Source organism: Nicotiana sylvestris, chromosome 7 (assembly GCF_000393655.2).
Source record: "Nicotiana sylvestris chromosome 7, ASM39365v2, whole genome shotgun sequence".
NCBI lineage: Eukaryota > Viridiplantae > Streptophyta > Magnoliopsida > Solanales > Solanaceae > Nicotiana > Nicotiana sylvestris.
The window spans coordinates 99,585,701-99,600,712 of record NC_091063.1 but is presented as its reverse complement, the minus strand read 5'-3'; the positions used below and the strand labels follow the sequence as shown (position 1 = coordinate 99,600,712).

The 15,012-nt window shown below is 41.7% G+C and overlaps 1 protein-coding gene across 1 annotated transcript; it reads right to left on the bottom strand.

Moving 5' to 3' along the window:
• Positions 1 to 3,108: 3,108 nt before the first annotated feature.
• LOC138873501 (uncharacterized) lies at positions 3,109 to 13,704 on the bottom strand. The gene is made up of 2 exons (XM_070151971.1): positions 13,351 to 13,704; positions 3,109 to 3,249 (listed from the first exon to the last, which is right to left on the bottom strand). The coding sequence occupies exons 1-2, from the start codon at positions 13,702 to 13,704 to the stop codon at positions 3,109 to 3,111; spliced, it is 495 nt and encodes a 164-aa protein (XP_070008072.1).
• Between the last annotated feature and the right edge of the window lie 1,308 nt (positions 13,705 to 15,012).

Below are 15,012 nucleotides of genomic sequence, written 5' to 3'. Positions count from 1 at the left end.
ATGACGCCCCACTGGGATTAGTTGTCAAGCGAACAAAAATATCCATCACTAGGGAAAAGCGAACTCATAGTCACATACCGGAGGATGCTCTCACATTCAACAAAGAGAACATCGAGACCTTGTCTCAACCTCATAATGACGCACTGGAAATTTCTTTTCTTCTGACTATGTTTCAAATTAAACGTGTGCTCATAGATCCAGGCAGCTTGGCCAAAATAATCTGTTCAAGGGTGGTGGAGCAGCTCAGACTGCTTGACCAGATCATACCCGCCTCTCGAGTCCTCAATGGATTCAATATAGCAAGCGAGACAACAAAATAAGAGGTCATCCTCCTGGTTAATGTGGCCGGTACAATCCAAGATACCAAGTTTCATGTCATCAAAGGTGACATGAGATACAACGCCTTACTTGGAAGGTCGTGGATACACCGTATGAGGGCAGTGCCATCGACCGTTCATCAAATTATGAAGTTCCCAACCAAGGATGGAGTAAAAGCAGTATACGGGGAGCAGCACGAAGCAAGAGAGAAGTTCGCGGTGCATGACATAGCGCCAACATCTATGTCCTCTACATTGAAGAAGCCAAAAGACAAGCTTACAACCAAATATCAACCACAACCTACATTCTCGGTTCCAGCCGAATGAGAATAAAGGACCATGCCGCGTCCTCGAAGAAAGCAATAAAAAACGGATCGAGGCTCCAACGCTATCAATGCTAAGGTACAACCTCCTATTTATTCATTTATGTTTTGTACTAAATTACCGTAGGTGTCTGATTAATAATAATCGAAGCACCCTCCATCTCGAAGACCTTGGCTTTTAAAGCATGTGCTGCGCTCTTTTTCACTTAGACTAGATTTTATCTCGAACGGGTTTTACCGGTGAGGTTTTTAACAAGAAGACACCCATATACTACCTAAGGAGAACTCATCAAGTAATTCAAGGCTTCTCTTTTATCAACCCAAAATACTGGGGGCATCACCCCAGGAGGCCACCACTTGGAAGAAACCAAACTATGCCTAGGAGGACCTCGATAGGAGAATGTTGTATTGGGCCAAACAGTCAAATGAACCGTGTCCATATAGAAAAATCGAGCCTCCAAAAGCAAAAAACATGTATGCATATATCAAGTAATTGAGGAAGCCCCTCTGCTTATCAAAACAGTTTGTGCCTTGAAGAAGTCCACTACTTTCTCATAAGACGGCTCAAGGGCCAAAAAACTCTCGAACACTCGGGGACTGTCGATGACAGTCAGTTCATAAGCCCTCTATGAGGCAACCTCGAGCTCGTAAGCCCTCAGTGAGGCAACCCCAAATCTATAAGACCTCTACGAGGCATGCCAAAAATTATAAGACCTCAAAAAGGCATAACCTTGATATTAATACCAAGGCTATATATAGAACTTATAAGACCCCTAAAAAGGCATACCCTCGATATAGATGCCGAGGTCCTCTCACCCGGGGACTATCGACTATGGTCATGTCAAAAGGCTCCGGCCAAACTAACGCGGCTCGGAGACGGCCGACCGCCTCCATATTATTAAAGGCCTTCAAATACTTCGAAAATACTTCAAAAAGAATCGGTTAATTAGGATACCCCTAGCATAAGCAAAGGAGCTTCGATCACATGAGCTCCAAACAATGACAAGGCTTATAGACAATCAGCCTTCACCAAAAAGGCATAAAAAACCAGCCTTCAAAAGAACCACCCGAGGTACTCAATTATCGTCACATATTGACTCATAATCGAGGTTCTTATTTGAACTATCGAAGAGTCGGACAAACACAATACATGACAAGGCATAATCAGAACTTCAAAGTCTCCAGACAAAACAGGGAAAACTATAGCCATATTAGAGGTCGCATTGACCCAATCTAAAAGAGCTTAAGGGCCAGCCTAAAGAGCCTAAGGTCTAATGTGTAAGAGCCTAAGGGCCAACCTAAAAAGCTTAAGGGCCAATACGTAAGAGCCTAAGGGCCAATATGTTAAAAACCTAAGGGTCAATGAGCCTGAGTCAAAACTTGATTCAAGGACCGAGCCTTGAACGGTCAACTATTATCAATTGATCATCAATCATAACCTAAGGGTTCCTATCTTAAAATTCCAACATACCGGACTAATAATCGACAAACATCAATGATCGAAACATAAACAAAGACACAAGCAAGTGGAAATTCATATGAAGGGAAAATCGAAGGTTTCCTTTTTCTATTGTTATAAATAATGGTACAAAGATACATTTACAACACTACCGTAGGGATCCCTCTACAAAGAACAAGAAAGAAAAACCTAGTCTATCCTCGGGAACTTAGCCTTTCCCCCCTCGGAGACTATGTCACCATCGGCTCCATCAGGACCAGCTCCCTCACCGGTCCCCTCCTTGCTGTCTCCAGCATTAGAAATGAGCAACTAGGCATCGAACTCATCTGCCTTGGCCTGCTCTATCTCCTCTGAGAGATCGAAGCCATTACCATGAATCTCCTCGAGAGTTTCCCTCAAGGATTTGCATCGGGCATATTCGTTGCTTCTCCTCTCTTGATCGAAAGCCCCCTAACTTTGTACGAGCTTTAGAAGCATCTTTCAAATAGATGGACACCTTCTTATCGGCCTTTGCTCGGACCTCCTCGGCTTCGGTTCGAGCATCCACGACTTCAGCTTTCATCTTCAAAATATCTATTTCAAGCTTAGCAATTCTACTCGTCTGTACCGAGTCACCTTCTCGAGCATTATGAAGTTGTATCTTGAGGGTGGAGGCCTTAGCCATAGCATTCCTTTTGCCCTTAACATGAACATCTATCTATGCCTTCAAATTTCTGCATTCAGAATTGACCTGTTTGACTTCGCCTCGAAGGTCTCCAGCGTCTCTATCTTTTTTTGCAACTGGGATACCGAAACATTAGTCTCCAAAAATGGGAGAAGAAGACTATATTCCCTCAAAATATTAGTTACCTATTTCTCGAGGCTGCCTTCATAATCTCGGCTTCGGTCCAACTCTGATCGAAGATGTATCAGCTCTCTAGTCTTTTTATCACAAAGAAGCCTGAGAGATCTCTCCCGATTCAAGGCTATACACAAAATAGTCTCACATCGAAGAAGCTCAGACTTGAGCTTATCGAAGGCCTATGGGAACTTTAGCCAAGGCACCCTTCTCCTCTGAAGCTTTAGCCTGCACCTGAGCTCTTAGTTCGCCACAATCATTTCTAAATCGGTCGGCTTCACCCCTAAGGTGCTCCAGAGCCTCCGTCTTTCTCTACAACTGAAAAGGGCAAAACGATAAACTTAAAGTTTAAAAAAGAAAAACACGTACTATGAGAGGTTACCTGCTCCATCAAATAGCTTTCGTAATTCGAGCTCCGGTACGCCTCATATCGCCAGTGCATCAACTCAACCTCCTTCTCCCTGTAGAGGAGCCTAAGGGACCTACCCCCATCCAGAGCTTTCTAAAGCCTAGCCCCATGACAGAGTAAATCAGACCTGACCTTATCAAAGGCCTGCAGAAGAAAAACTCGATAAGGAAGGGGAGACACGAGCTGCAGAAGGACTGTGCTGAAACTCACCGCGAAGTGAAGCCGGCGGACTTCCTCGAAGGCCGAGCACACTCCTGTTGGTCCAGCCCCCTTCACCTTGGAAGAACAAACCTCGATCGAAGCATAATCACTTGGAGGAACCACCGCTTCGGAACCGAATACTTCAGGAACAACAACTCGGGCGTTGTTTTCTCCTCGAATATACGGACCTGTTTAGCCCCGCTAAAAGCTCCATCGCACTGCGAGTGCATATTCTATTTATCGCCATCGTCCCTTGGCTTAGAAGGTGACCACTACTCCCCCTCTTCGGAGGAGCAAAACCTCGCCCTTGTGGACCTTTTGATACTTACGACGGCAAAGCCAGTACAAAAGAAAGAGGAAAATGTCATCCCAAATATACGAAGACCAATGTAAAAGCAGTGTACGCACATACCTTGGTATTTCTCTTCCCATCTTCCCCGGGACACAGCTCACTACCTACGCTTGTCGCAAGTCGAATGGGTCGCCAACCTCCGAACCCTGCCGGCCAAATTAGGAACTTCGCCCCGCGCCCATGAAGTTGTTGTAGAAAGGGAGGAAACAAAATTACTAAACTGGTTTTCGCTACAAGAGAATCTTAGAAAGCACGAGACACTCCACTCACGCGCATAATTTCATTCCTCGGGAAATGGCATGAGCCCTACAGGGATAATGTCAGTCGTCTAGACCTGGACGAATCGACTGACCCACTTTCGATCCTTATCTTACTCATCATCAACAACAAAGGGCGTGGACGAACGACACCGCAAGGTTAATAGGCCTCGATGATGAAAGGGCTGGTACAACTTGACGAGGTGACTAAGCGTGAATTCAAGCCCAGCCTTCTCCGCAAAGAATATCATCATCAACACTACTTGCCAAAACGATGGATGTATCTACGCCAAAGTAACCCAATATTTCAGGCATAAATAAAGCACTACCCTATCAAGGGGGCCTAGTGCGAAAGGGTATAAGTATACGTTTAGGAATCCATCAGCAGGGTCCGTAATACCCTCATCCGGTGAAAGCGCCTACAACGCTACCCCCTCACCCATCCATAGTCTCTCCTCACTATCTCCAGATGTTCCTCTCTTATCGAAGACATAGTCTTCAGAGTAAACTCCCATGGATCCTGAGCACTGGAATGGAACTCTCCCCTCACTGTTGGGCAGGCCCTGAAGTAGCATTCATGACTATGGTGGAATTGGCAAACTGAAACAGGGTCCTACACCAACACTTTTGTGCTTAAGGTAATGAAGGACTCGATGCCAAGTCAGAAGGGTAGCTATCTAAAACAATAGGATCTTACAAAGAAGCAAGAGCCACCCCAGGTATATGTGGGAAATAACAACAATTCGTCTACCCAAGATAAGCCCCGAAAGGACAATGGCATCAGTACGGATCCCGAGGTTGTACCCGACCTCAAAGTTTTCCCTCAAGAAGAAAAATAGTCCTTTCGAGCTCCGTCCACAAGGGCTCAACCACAGGAAGTCACGTAAGTATTAATATCCCCTCCTCAGAATCCTGCCCACAACACCTTAAAAGGTTACCTACGTCAAGCTCAAAGTAAAAGCTCCGAGTGCCCAAAGTTGACTTTCACTTCGGTGCTCTATATCCACGAGGCTCGAAGGACCCGATGATCCAAGTTTACCGGACTGCTGCAGGCTTGATCCTGGGAACAACAATAAGCTTGGAAAGGAGCCATTTCTATCGATCAAAAGACGGAAAAAGTATTGACAATCGTCAACAGAGGCATACATTAAAAATCTCCGCAAACGCACAAGAGTATACAAGAACAAGGCAAAAATCAAAAGCAGAAGTAAAGAAGATGTCTTCATATTTCATAAATATTGGCTTATAACGACCCTCGGGGGGTCATTACATACAATTACAAAAGCCCTTAAAGGGTCCTTATACAGAAACAAAGAAACAAAGGGTATACACCCACAGTGAATACCTATGAACCAAGTCCATCCTTGAAGGTCTATCTCCGGTATCAACATCCTCGAGCGTCACCTCCTCGAGCTCGTATCCTCAGATGTAGCTCCTTCGACCACCATCTCCCCTAGGTTCCCAGCTCAATCCCGTGGGAAGTCCTCACTGAAGGAAAAGATTAAGAAGAGGAAAAGGAAGGGATGCAGAGGAGGCAGAGAAAGGAGACATAGCCCGCTGAAGCCAAAGGTTGAAGATTCAACGGGCCCCAGCCTCAACGACCGGTGGTGCCATTTTATCCCTCAGGAAATAAAAAAATCCAAGGGATGAAGTACCACACCAGGACAGGGGTAGGAGAGTGAGCAGTGGTACATAGTCCGAATGACTTTCTAAAAAAGGAGAGAATCGATTCCCCGTCTGTCATCATCTCGAGCCAAGAGGGACAGCCGTAGCAGATGTAACAACAACCGCATAAGCAACAGGAGGACATAGTCGCACTCAGCAAAAAGGAGCTTAGGCAAAGGGCCACGACACGGCCTCTTGGAATGATGCCAAACGACCTTGAGGCCGTAGACTACAAATATAGTGATCAACAATAGAGGAATATGGTAAGGAGAAAAGGGTGAATGAGTAGATAAAAGCACTTGGATAGAAAAATAATGCCAGGACGGCCCCATTTATAAGAGATAACAATACGGTCATCGAGGCCTTTGGAAGGCTGATCGGCGGACGCACTTACTGCATTCTTGAAGAACTGAATCGATGACGGTACTTTCACCTTGGAGAACGGGAATCGACAATGGATTAAATAATGTTGAAAACACAAGTCCATGGGATGTCCCGGTTATCTCAAAAACTCGTGCCATAGGTTGCGTCATCGGTATGACGTCATCATGAGAAGCCCGAGGAATCGGGTGTCATAGTTGTTTCCCATGAAATGCCCTAATTTCTTGTTATCAAGTCACTTCATAAGAATGTCTCGAGACCCTGAGGACGTGTAGTTGCGACCGAGTTCCCTCTCTCAAGACTCGTCGAGGTCTGACTCAAAGAAGACGAAGATCGAGGCTAGAGAAAAATGGGGAATTCCCCAGGCACACAGCTAAGTTTGACAGAGCCGGCCTATCTAGAGCCTGTGTCGAGGCGTCGCATCTAGCCATCCCATCACCATGCTTTTACAGTTAATGTAAGTTGTACTATAACAAGATTCCCCTCTTATATGTCACGGCCCCTTTTTCTCGTGAAATCGGGTTTATGACATTTGGTATGGGACAACCTGTTCCTTTTACGATTTGGGTTTTGCATTTTTGAAGAGTCGCCACCTAATGATTTAAGGTGCATTAGGACACCAATGGGGTTCAATTCTAAGTCATTTGAATAACCAGAGATAGGGTAAGGGCTTGAAGTTATCCCAAGGGGAAAATGTTAGGCACACCTCAGGATCCACTAGTGTGGTTCCCGGCCAGACAATTATTGTGAATTTAGAAAATATATAAGTACGGGCTAAAATATTAGGGGATTTAAACACATAAAAAAAAGAACAATTAAAAGAAGAGTTAAAAAAAATAGTTTGCAAATAAAAGGAAAGGGGATCCTAGGTTTATATTTAATATGGATCACGTCAATGCAATACCCGGTAATCACTCCTCAAAAGAGGGGTTACACGTGGCATTAGCGCACCGGTCATCATATCCATATCTACCTGTCATACCCGATTAAGGTATTAAAGTGCGAATTGATCTCGACTAGTATTGCATGCTATTACTCGTCCCACTCACATCAGTCCCGGAGGCACTTAGGACTACTATTCCTAAAGGGTGGGATATTAGGCTGATTGGTTTCAAAGGATCAAAATCTAAGGCGACATACAAAATCACATGCTGCATGTTAGGGAAGCATATAAACAGATAAACACTCAAATATACTTCCTTGAACAAAAGCACATAACTAGCATGACTTGCACATACTTTTTAGGTCTGATTAAAATACTAAAGACGAGGGGTGTTTGATTATTGAAGCAGATTAGTTTATTACATAACTCAGATAAGAAGTCCGAATCAGGCCTGCCTGCTGGTTGTTAAAATTAACAAAGGCGGACTCAATTTTGCAGTCATTACTCTAAGGTTTGCCTAAGTATTTAGACGGGGTCATATAGGCATGATATCTACTTAACTCAGAAGATGGTAAAACAATGATAACTCAAAGAGAATTGTTTGAAATTCTATAGGCATGCTTGCTAAACCTCGTTAAAATAAGAGAATCAGATTATTAAAAAAAGATTCAGAATGGACGAATTTTAAATTAGACTAGTTTCAGGTTTTGCAGATGACAGTATCCACTATCACTGATTTTTACTCCTATGAACATGGTATCTAGGATTACTGATTTTAGACCCATGAAGACATAATTTCCGATTTTAAACCTTTGCGTACATAGTGTCTGAATAATGTCAAACCCCTATAGGCATAATATCTAGTAGACAATGGAAACAGGCGGGTTTTCACTTAGGAATTCCCATAAGCATGATTTCTATTCATTATGCTGATTTTTACAAGCGACTGGGTTATAGCCAATTGGGCCCTAAAAAAACAGGATATCTAAACGGTGACAAACATGTGAGATTTTAGATAATTCATATAGGCAGGTTATCCATATGTGAAGTTGAACAAGTTGGTCCTATAGACATGGTTTCTAAATTTGATGTGAATATGCAGAATTAAAAGCACTCCTATAGGCTTGTTTTCTACCCTTGAGCATGCATAATACCAAACCGTTTTCACTAGCCAGCCCCAAATGTTCATTACAAATTATTACAAACCAGGAATAATTTGTAATGAACTACCTCAAAATGCCATGGATCAGAAGCCTTTCTCAGACTTGAGTGTGTCAGAGCTCCCTAAGGGCCTCAATAGGACCCCGGGCAGTGCTCACACCCAAGTTACATAACAAGAATGGAGATAAGGGCAGTGTGGAAATGTCAGCCCTCATGTGTCCAAGTTTATAGGGAGTTCATGGGTCCCAAGGAAAGGCTCACATGAGGGGGCAAAACTTAAGTCTAAGAAGAGAGTAAAAGTGCAGAAACATAGTTTTAAGAGCTGAGGAAATAAAGGAGAAAGAAAGGGTGATGGGAGACAACCATTAACATTTCAGGGAGTCCATAACTTCACACAAAGGGGGGCAATGGATTGGGAATCTATTGTAAGTAGCTTATACACTTAAGTATGGGTTAACTTTGGGCATGTACAACAGTAGAAAGTGCTGACAAGATTGTAAATCAACCAGAACACACAATATATAAGAGAAACATGGAGGTTATGCTCTTAAGAGGATCAAGTTTGGGTCATGCACAACAATTTCCAATGTTGTCATGCCCCAAACCAACCACAAGAATTAAATAAATTGGGGTAGGAATTAAGAATTCACAAGTCATGATACATTGATTCAGAATAGGAGAAAGGAAATTACAGCATACTAAACAATGGTACTGGGCTAAATACAAACAGTAGGCAGACAAGAATGCAAGAAATAGTAAATAAGTATATCGTTGTTAGTGCAGAAAACTTAATTAGAACATACCAGAAAGAAATGCAAATGCAGAAAATAAGCAAGTTTCGCCACAACCTAGCCTTGGCTTTCAGCCGGCTAGGTAAGGTAGCAATATAATAGTAATAGAGAAAAGAGAGATCTGGTGGAGTGTGTGTTTGAACTCAAGTGTTTTTACCTTGTGTTCTTGTTTTTTGAAAGAAAAGAAGTACATGGTATTTATAGCTTTTTAAAAATGATTAAGAGAGGGTAATAAGCTACAAACATGGAAACAATCATGATTCAGAATCAATTATACAAGTGATTGCCTTTAATTAAGGGATCATTTTGCTTAACGGGTAGCGACAAGTTCAAAAATAAGGAAAGAAATCAATTTATAAGCAGGATGACAATTGCCATAAAAGAAGTAGTAAAACATTAAGTAAGCCATCGAGTCTAGGTACAGAGATACACTAATTTTGGAAAGAATTCTGCAAGGCAAAACATGAAAAGAAAATCAATTAACCCTAACAGTGGAGTGAAATCAGAATTTCACAAAGGAAAAGTTTGAAATCAGTCATAAGTTGAAGGTCAAACAAAGAAGGAAACTTAGAATATAAATAGGGTGCATAAACACTATACATGCGAGGCCGAGCCTGTTGGCAGAAGGAAATAACATACAATAGTAGCACAAATTCAATGGATAGCAACATTCGAAACATGATAGCCCAGTAGGTCAAGTAGTGAAGAAAACCTAGAATATCAAAGCATGTGAAGATCTCACAGTAGCAGGTGAAGAAAACCCCTCTTGAAAATTAGGGTTTCGAGCATAATCGATTTTTAGAAATGATAGAAAACCAGAGTCATAAGAATACCATAGCGAAATAAGAGAGTTTGAGATAAAGAACTTCAAAATCGAGTTATGCACTTAAACGAACAGCCTCAGACCCAAAACCATAGGATTTTCAACAATAGAAGAGTTTTTTTAAAAGAGGATAAACAAATAAATCGGACAGAAACTCAGGCAAACAAACATTCGTCTGATAAACAGTTATAAGAAATTATGGCTTTTAACATGCAATCTCAAGTAGAAGCAAGATATAGGGAAACCCATCAGAACATATCAAAAATCAGAAAAAAGTTTTGAAATAAACTAACAAGAACCCTAATTAGAAAAGATAAGGGGATTTTAAGGCAGAGATTTAAAAGAAACTTCGAGAAAAACGCTTAGCAATTCAGAGCAAACATAGATCTGAAACAGTTCTAAAAAAATCAAAAGAAGCTTAGAGGTTAGGGTTTCAGAAGAACCCAAGTGATGAGAAAGGCTTTGAAAACCATCGATCTATGCAGGAGAGTCAAGTGTATGACTTGAATAGCCATGCCTGACCAGAGAACAATCATGAATTGAAATCGAACAGGGTTTGGACCAAGCTCTTTCAAGATTTAGCCTTGAGACCATAAGAATCGAACACGTAGAAGCCATGGGGGGTTGATATAGGTCTCCGATGACCTTGGAAGCCATAGATTTGGGAGGTATTAGGGTTAGTTTAGGTGGCATCGGTGAGGGTTCATGAGGGATTGCAGAGAGAGTTGAGAGGGAAAGGGATTCAAGGGCGGCGTTTGGTGTGAAATGAGGTGGGGGTAAGGTGTCGTTTGATTGAAAAGGTTAGGTAGGGGATCCGGGTTGGATTATTTATATTGGGTAGGGGTTCGGGTTGAAATTGTAATTGGGTTGGAAAATTGGGGGCCTTTTTTGGGTTATAATTGAAACTCAATTTGGGCTATAATTGCAATGGCCACTTTTCCCTTTTAATTTTATAAAAAATAGTAAATTAATTCCTGAAAATAAATTGAAGGTACTAAAATGATTTGTAATATATAATTATCAATTTAAAAATAGTGGACTTAATCTTTTATAAATATAAAGACAATTAAATCTAAAAGAGGCTAATATTGCAATTATATGCAATTTTGTTTTTAAAATACTAAATAAATTTTTAAAAATATGCAAAAATTATATTAACTATATTTTAGTATAAATATGAGAATCCAATAAATTAACCACCAAGATTGATAACTTTGGGAATTATTATTGGGTTTTTTTATGAATAAAACAAAGGAATAAATTGGTTAAAAAAATTTAAAATTATTAAAATTAGTAAAACATTGGGACATACTTATATAAGCATATATATGCTAATTTGAAAGTATTTTTCATATAAAAAATATACTGGGAAAAATTGGATATCAACAGTTGCCTCTCTATACTTGAGAAGAATGAAGGAGTTATCGGGTAAAGATATGATGGCCAATTTTGACCAAGCAAAATTGTTTGAGAAATTAGGTCGCACCCTGGCTTCTGAGTTGCCTACATATCCCTGGTCATATAGGAATCAGGCCATATGTAGTTCGGAATTTGTTGGCGGGGTATGCCGATGGAGACTTTCGAGAACAGATGCAATATTCAGGACACGGGAATGGTTAAGATTGGACATGGCTGCAGGAACTGGAGCGGGATCGCTCCTACCGAGATGGTCGTTGCTTGCCGATTTACCTTCAAATAAGCAATACAAGCATATATTGTGCATAAATTTAAATATGTTACAATCTCCCGTCGGACCATGAGGATTGTCTTCGGACGGTTAGAATGACGTCCTTAGAACATGATGTCCTAGGCCATGAAGCGTATAATAACGGATTCACATGCCATGAAATGCTGCTCTCGGGCTATGCGGATGATGCCTCCGAACCATGACTCCTTTGAATAATGATATGCAAAAGATTAAAAGGGGTACTTAGGCGATAACATGGCATTCTCGGGCTATGAAAATGGTGCCTCCGAACAATGACTCCTTCGGGTGATTTGGCGATCTTTCAGCCAATGAGATGCAGTATTTGGCGAACTTTCAGCCATGCAAATGTAAATAAGGCGGTAATATTTTAGCCATGCAAATATAGATGAGGTGGTGATCTCTCAACTATGCAAATGTAGATAAGGTGGAGATATATCAGCCATGCAAATGTAGATGAAGTGGCGATCTTTCAGCCATGCAAATGTATATAAGGTAGCGATATTTCAGCCATGCAAATGTAGATGAGGTGGCGATCTTTCAACCACGCAAATGTAGATAAGGTGATGATCTTTCAGCCATGCAAGTGTAGATAGGGTGGTAATATTTCACCCATGCAGATGCAGATGGAGGTTGCGTTTAACCTCGGAAGGTAGATGGTAGCCTTATGCAATGCAAAAATGCAGATGGAGACAACATTTAGTCTCAGAAGGCAGAATGGTAGCCTTATGCAATGCAAAAATTCAGATGGAGACAACATTTAGTCTCGGTAGGCAGAATGATAGCCTTATGCAAGAAATAAAGTAGCAAACGGTAACACAACTTTCTTAGCTGATAGTGGATTGCGATATTGTTACTGCTGGGAACGTGGTGACACATGGAACGTCACCGGTATGCATGGATGGCAAATGTGAGTAAGCGCGACAGTTCTGAGAGTTGTATTCTTGAATGATGTTTGTCTCGTGGGTGTATTGTATGTATGATGCTTTCGTAATCCAAGTGCCTGCATCCAAAGAAAAATCGTGAGTTTTGTAAAGGGGGAAGGTTAGTTCGTATCCCTACTGGCTCCGCTTGACTTGCTCGTCTTCGATCTGGTAATACTATATGTATCATTAGGGTAGCGTTTCTAAATAAGGCAATTTCAATAATAAACATGCATGATTTGTAAAAATATAACACAGGTATATAATTAAGATAGTTTTTAGATGAATCAACGACTGTGACATAGTTCGAGACATTGCAACCTTTCTTGCTATGGAAGTTTGAGGGTCCTCCTCAAAAATTCTGCCCCAGTTTGATGGGTTAACATTTCTGACTGTTGCTCGTGTGGCGATCGGCTGAAATTACTTCGGAATTTTGAGGATCCTCCTCAAAATTCTGCCTAGCTTCCAATTTCAGGGGGAAATGAAACTTTTATTGAGTTGTGACCGAACCCATAGGGTTGCCTATATATCCCCTCTTAAATAGGAATCAGGTCACTTGTAGTTCAATTTTCACCATATAAGGGAAACATAAAGATTACACATAGTAACGCTTGTCTGCATCTGAGTTGATAGGTTTTGGCCAGACTTCTCCGTCCATTTCTGCAAGTGTGAGGGCTCCTCCTGTCTGAACCCGATGAACCATGTATGGACCCTGCTAGTTGGGAGAGAATTTCCCTTTGGCTTCATCTTGATGCGGAAAAACTTTCTTTAACACCAGCTACCCTGGTGTGAACTATCTCGGCTTGACTCTTTTGTTGAAGGCTCTGTACATTTTGTTATGATAGAGTTGACCATGGCAAACTGTGTTCATTCTCTTTCCATCTATAAGAGATAGTTGCTCATAACACCTTTTTACCCATTCTGCATCGTCAAGCTCAGCTTCATGTATGATCCTTAAGGAGGGAATTTCTACTTCGGTGGGAATGACGGCTTCTGTACCATAAACCAGCATATAGGGGGTTGCTCTGGTTGATGTTCGGACTGTGGTGCGATACCCCAATAAAGCAAATGATAACTTCTCGTGCCAATGTTTATGCTTTTCTACCATTTTCCTTAATATCTTCTTGATATTCTTGTTGGCGGCTTCTACATCTCCATTCATCAGAGGCTTATAGGTTGTAGAATTCTTGTGTTTGATCTTGAAAGTTCCACTCATAGCTTTCATCAAGTCACTGTTGAGGTTGGAGACATTATCTGTAATGATTGACTTTGGAATCCCGAATCGAAAAACAATGCGGTCGCGGACAAAGTCTGCCACGACTTTCTTAGTCAGTGCTTTGTAAGATGCTGCTTCGACCCATTTGGTGAAATAGTCAATTGCTACCAGGATAAATTTGTGCCCGTTGGAAGCAGCGGGCTCGATTGGTCCAATAAAATCCATTCCCTAAGCGGCGAACGACCATGGTGAGCTTGTTGCATTAAGCTCGTTTGGTGGTACCTTTATCATGTCAGCATGTATTTGACAGCGGTGGCATTTTCGGACATACTAGATGCAATCCGTTTCCATAGTCATCCAAAAGTAACCATCTCGGAGTATCTTTTTTCCTAAGACAAAGTCGTTCATATGCGGGCCGCAGGTCCCGGTGTGAATTTCCTTTAGTAACCTGGATGCTTCTTTTGAGTCGACACACCTTAGTAATCCCAAATCAGGAGTCCTCCTATACAGGATTGCTCTGCTGTAAAAGAAATTATTGGACAACCTCCGTAGCGTGCATTTCTGAGTAGGATTTGCAAGCTCTGGGTACTCTCATTTTGCCAAATATTCCTTGATATCATGAAACCAAGGTTTTCCGTCTGCTGCTTCTTCAACATGGGCACAATAAGCTGGCTGATCATGGATTTTCACTGGAATGGGATCAATGAAGTTTTTGTCAGGATGTTGTATCTTGGATAATAGGGTAGCCAATGCATCAGTGAACTCATTCTGGACTCTAGGAACATGTTTGAACTCCGTTTTCATGAATCTGTTCCTCAATTCCTGTACATGATGCAGATACGGGAGTATTTTGGAGTTCTTGGTCGCCCATTCTTCTCGGACCTAATGTATGAGTAGGTCTGAATCTCCAATAACTAAGGACTCTTGAATGTTCATATCAATGGCATCTTGAGCCCTAAGATGCAAGCTTCATATTAGGCCATGTTGTTGGTGCACGGGAACCTGAGTTCGGCAGACACCAGATAATGTTGACCGGTTCCCGATACTAGGACTGCTCCTATGCCAACTTCCTTGAAGTTTGCTGCTCCATCGAGAAACATTCTCCAACCATCATAGGATTCTGCAATGTTTTCTCCTATAAATGATACCTCCTCGTCAGGAAAATATGTTTTAGGGGTTCGTATTCTCCATCCACGGGGTTTTCAGCAAGGTGATCTGCTAGTGCATGTCCCTAGATTGCCTTATGAGTTACGTAGACAATGTCAAATTCACGCAACAGGATTTGCCACTTGGCTAGTTTGCTAGTGG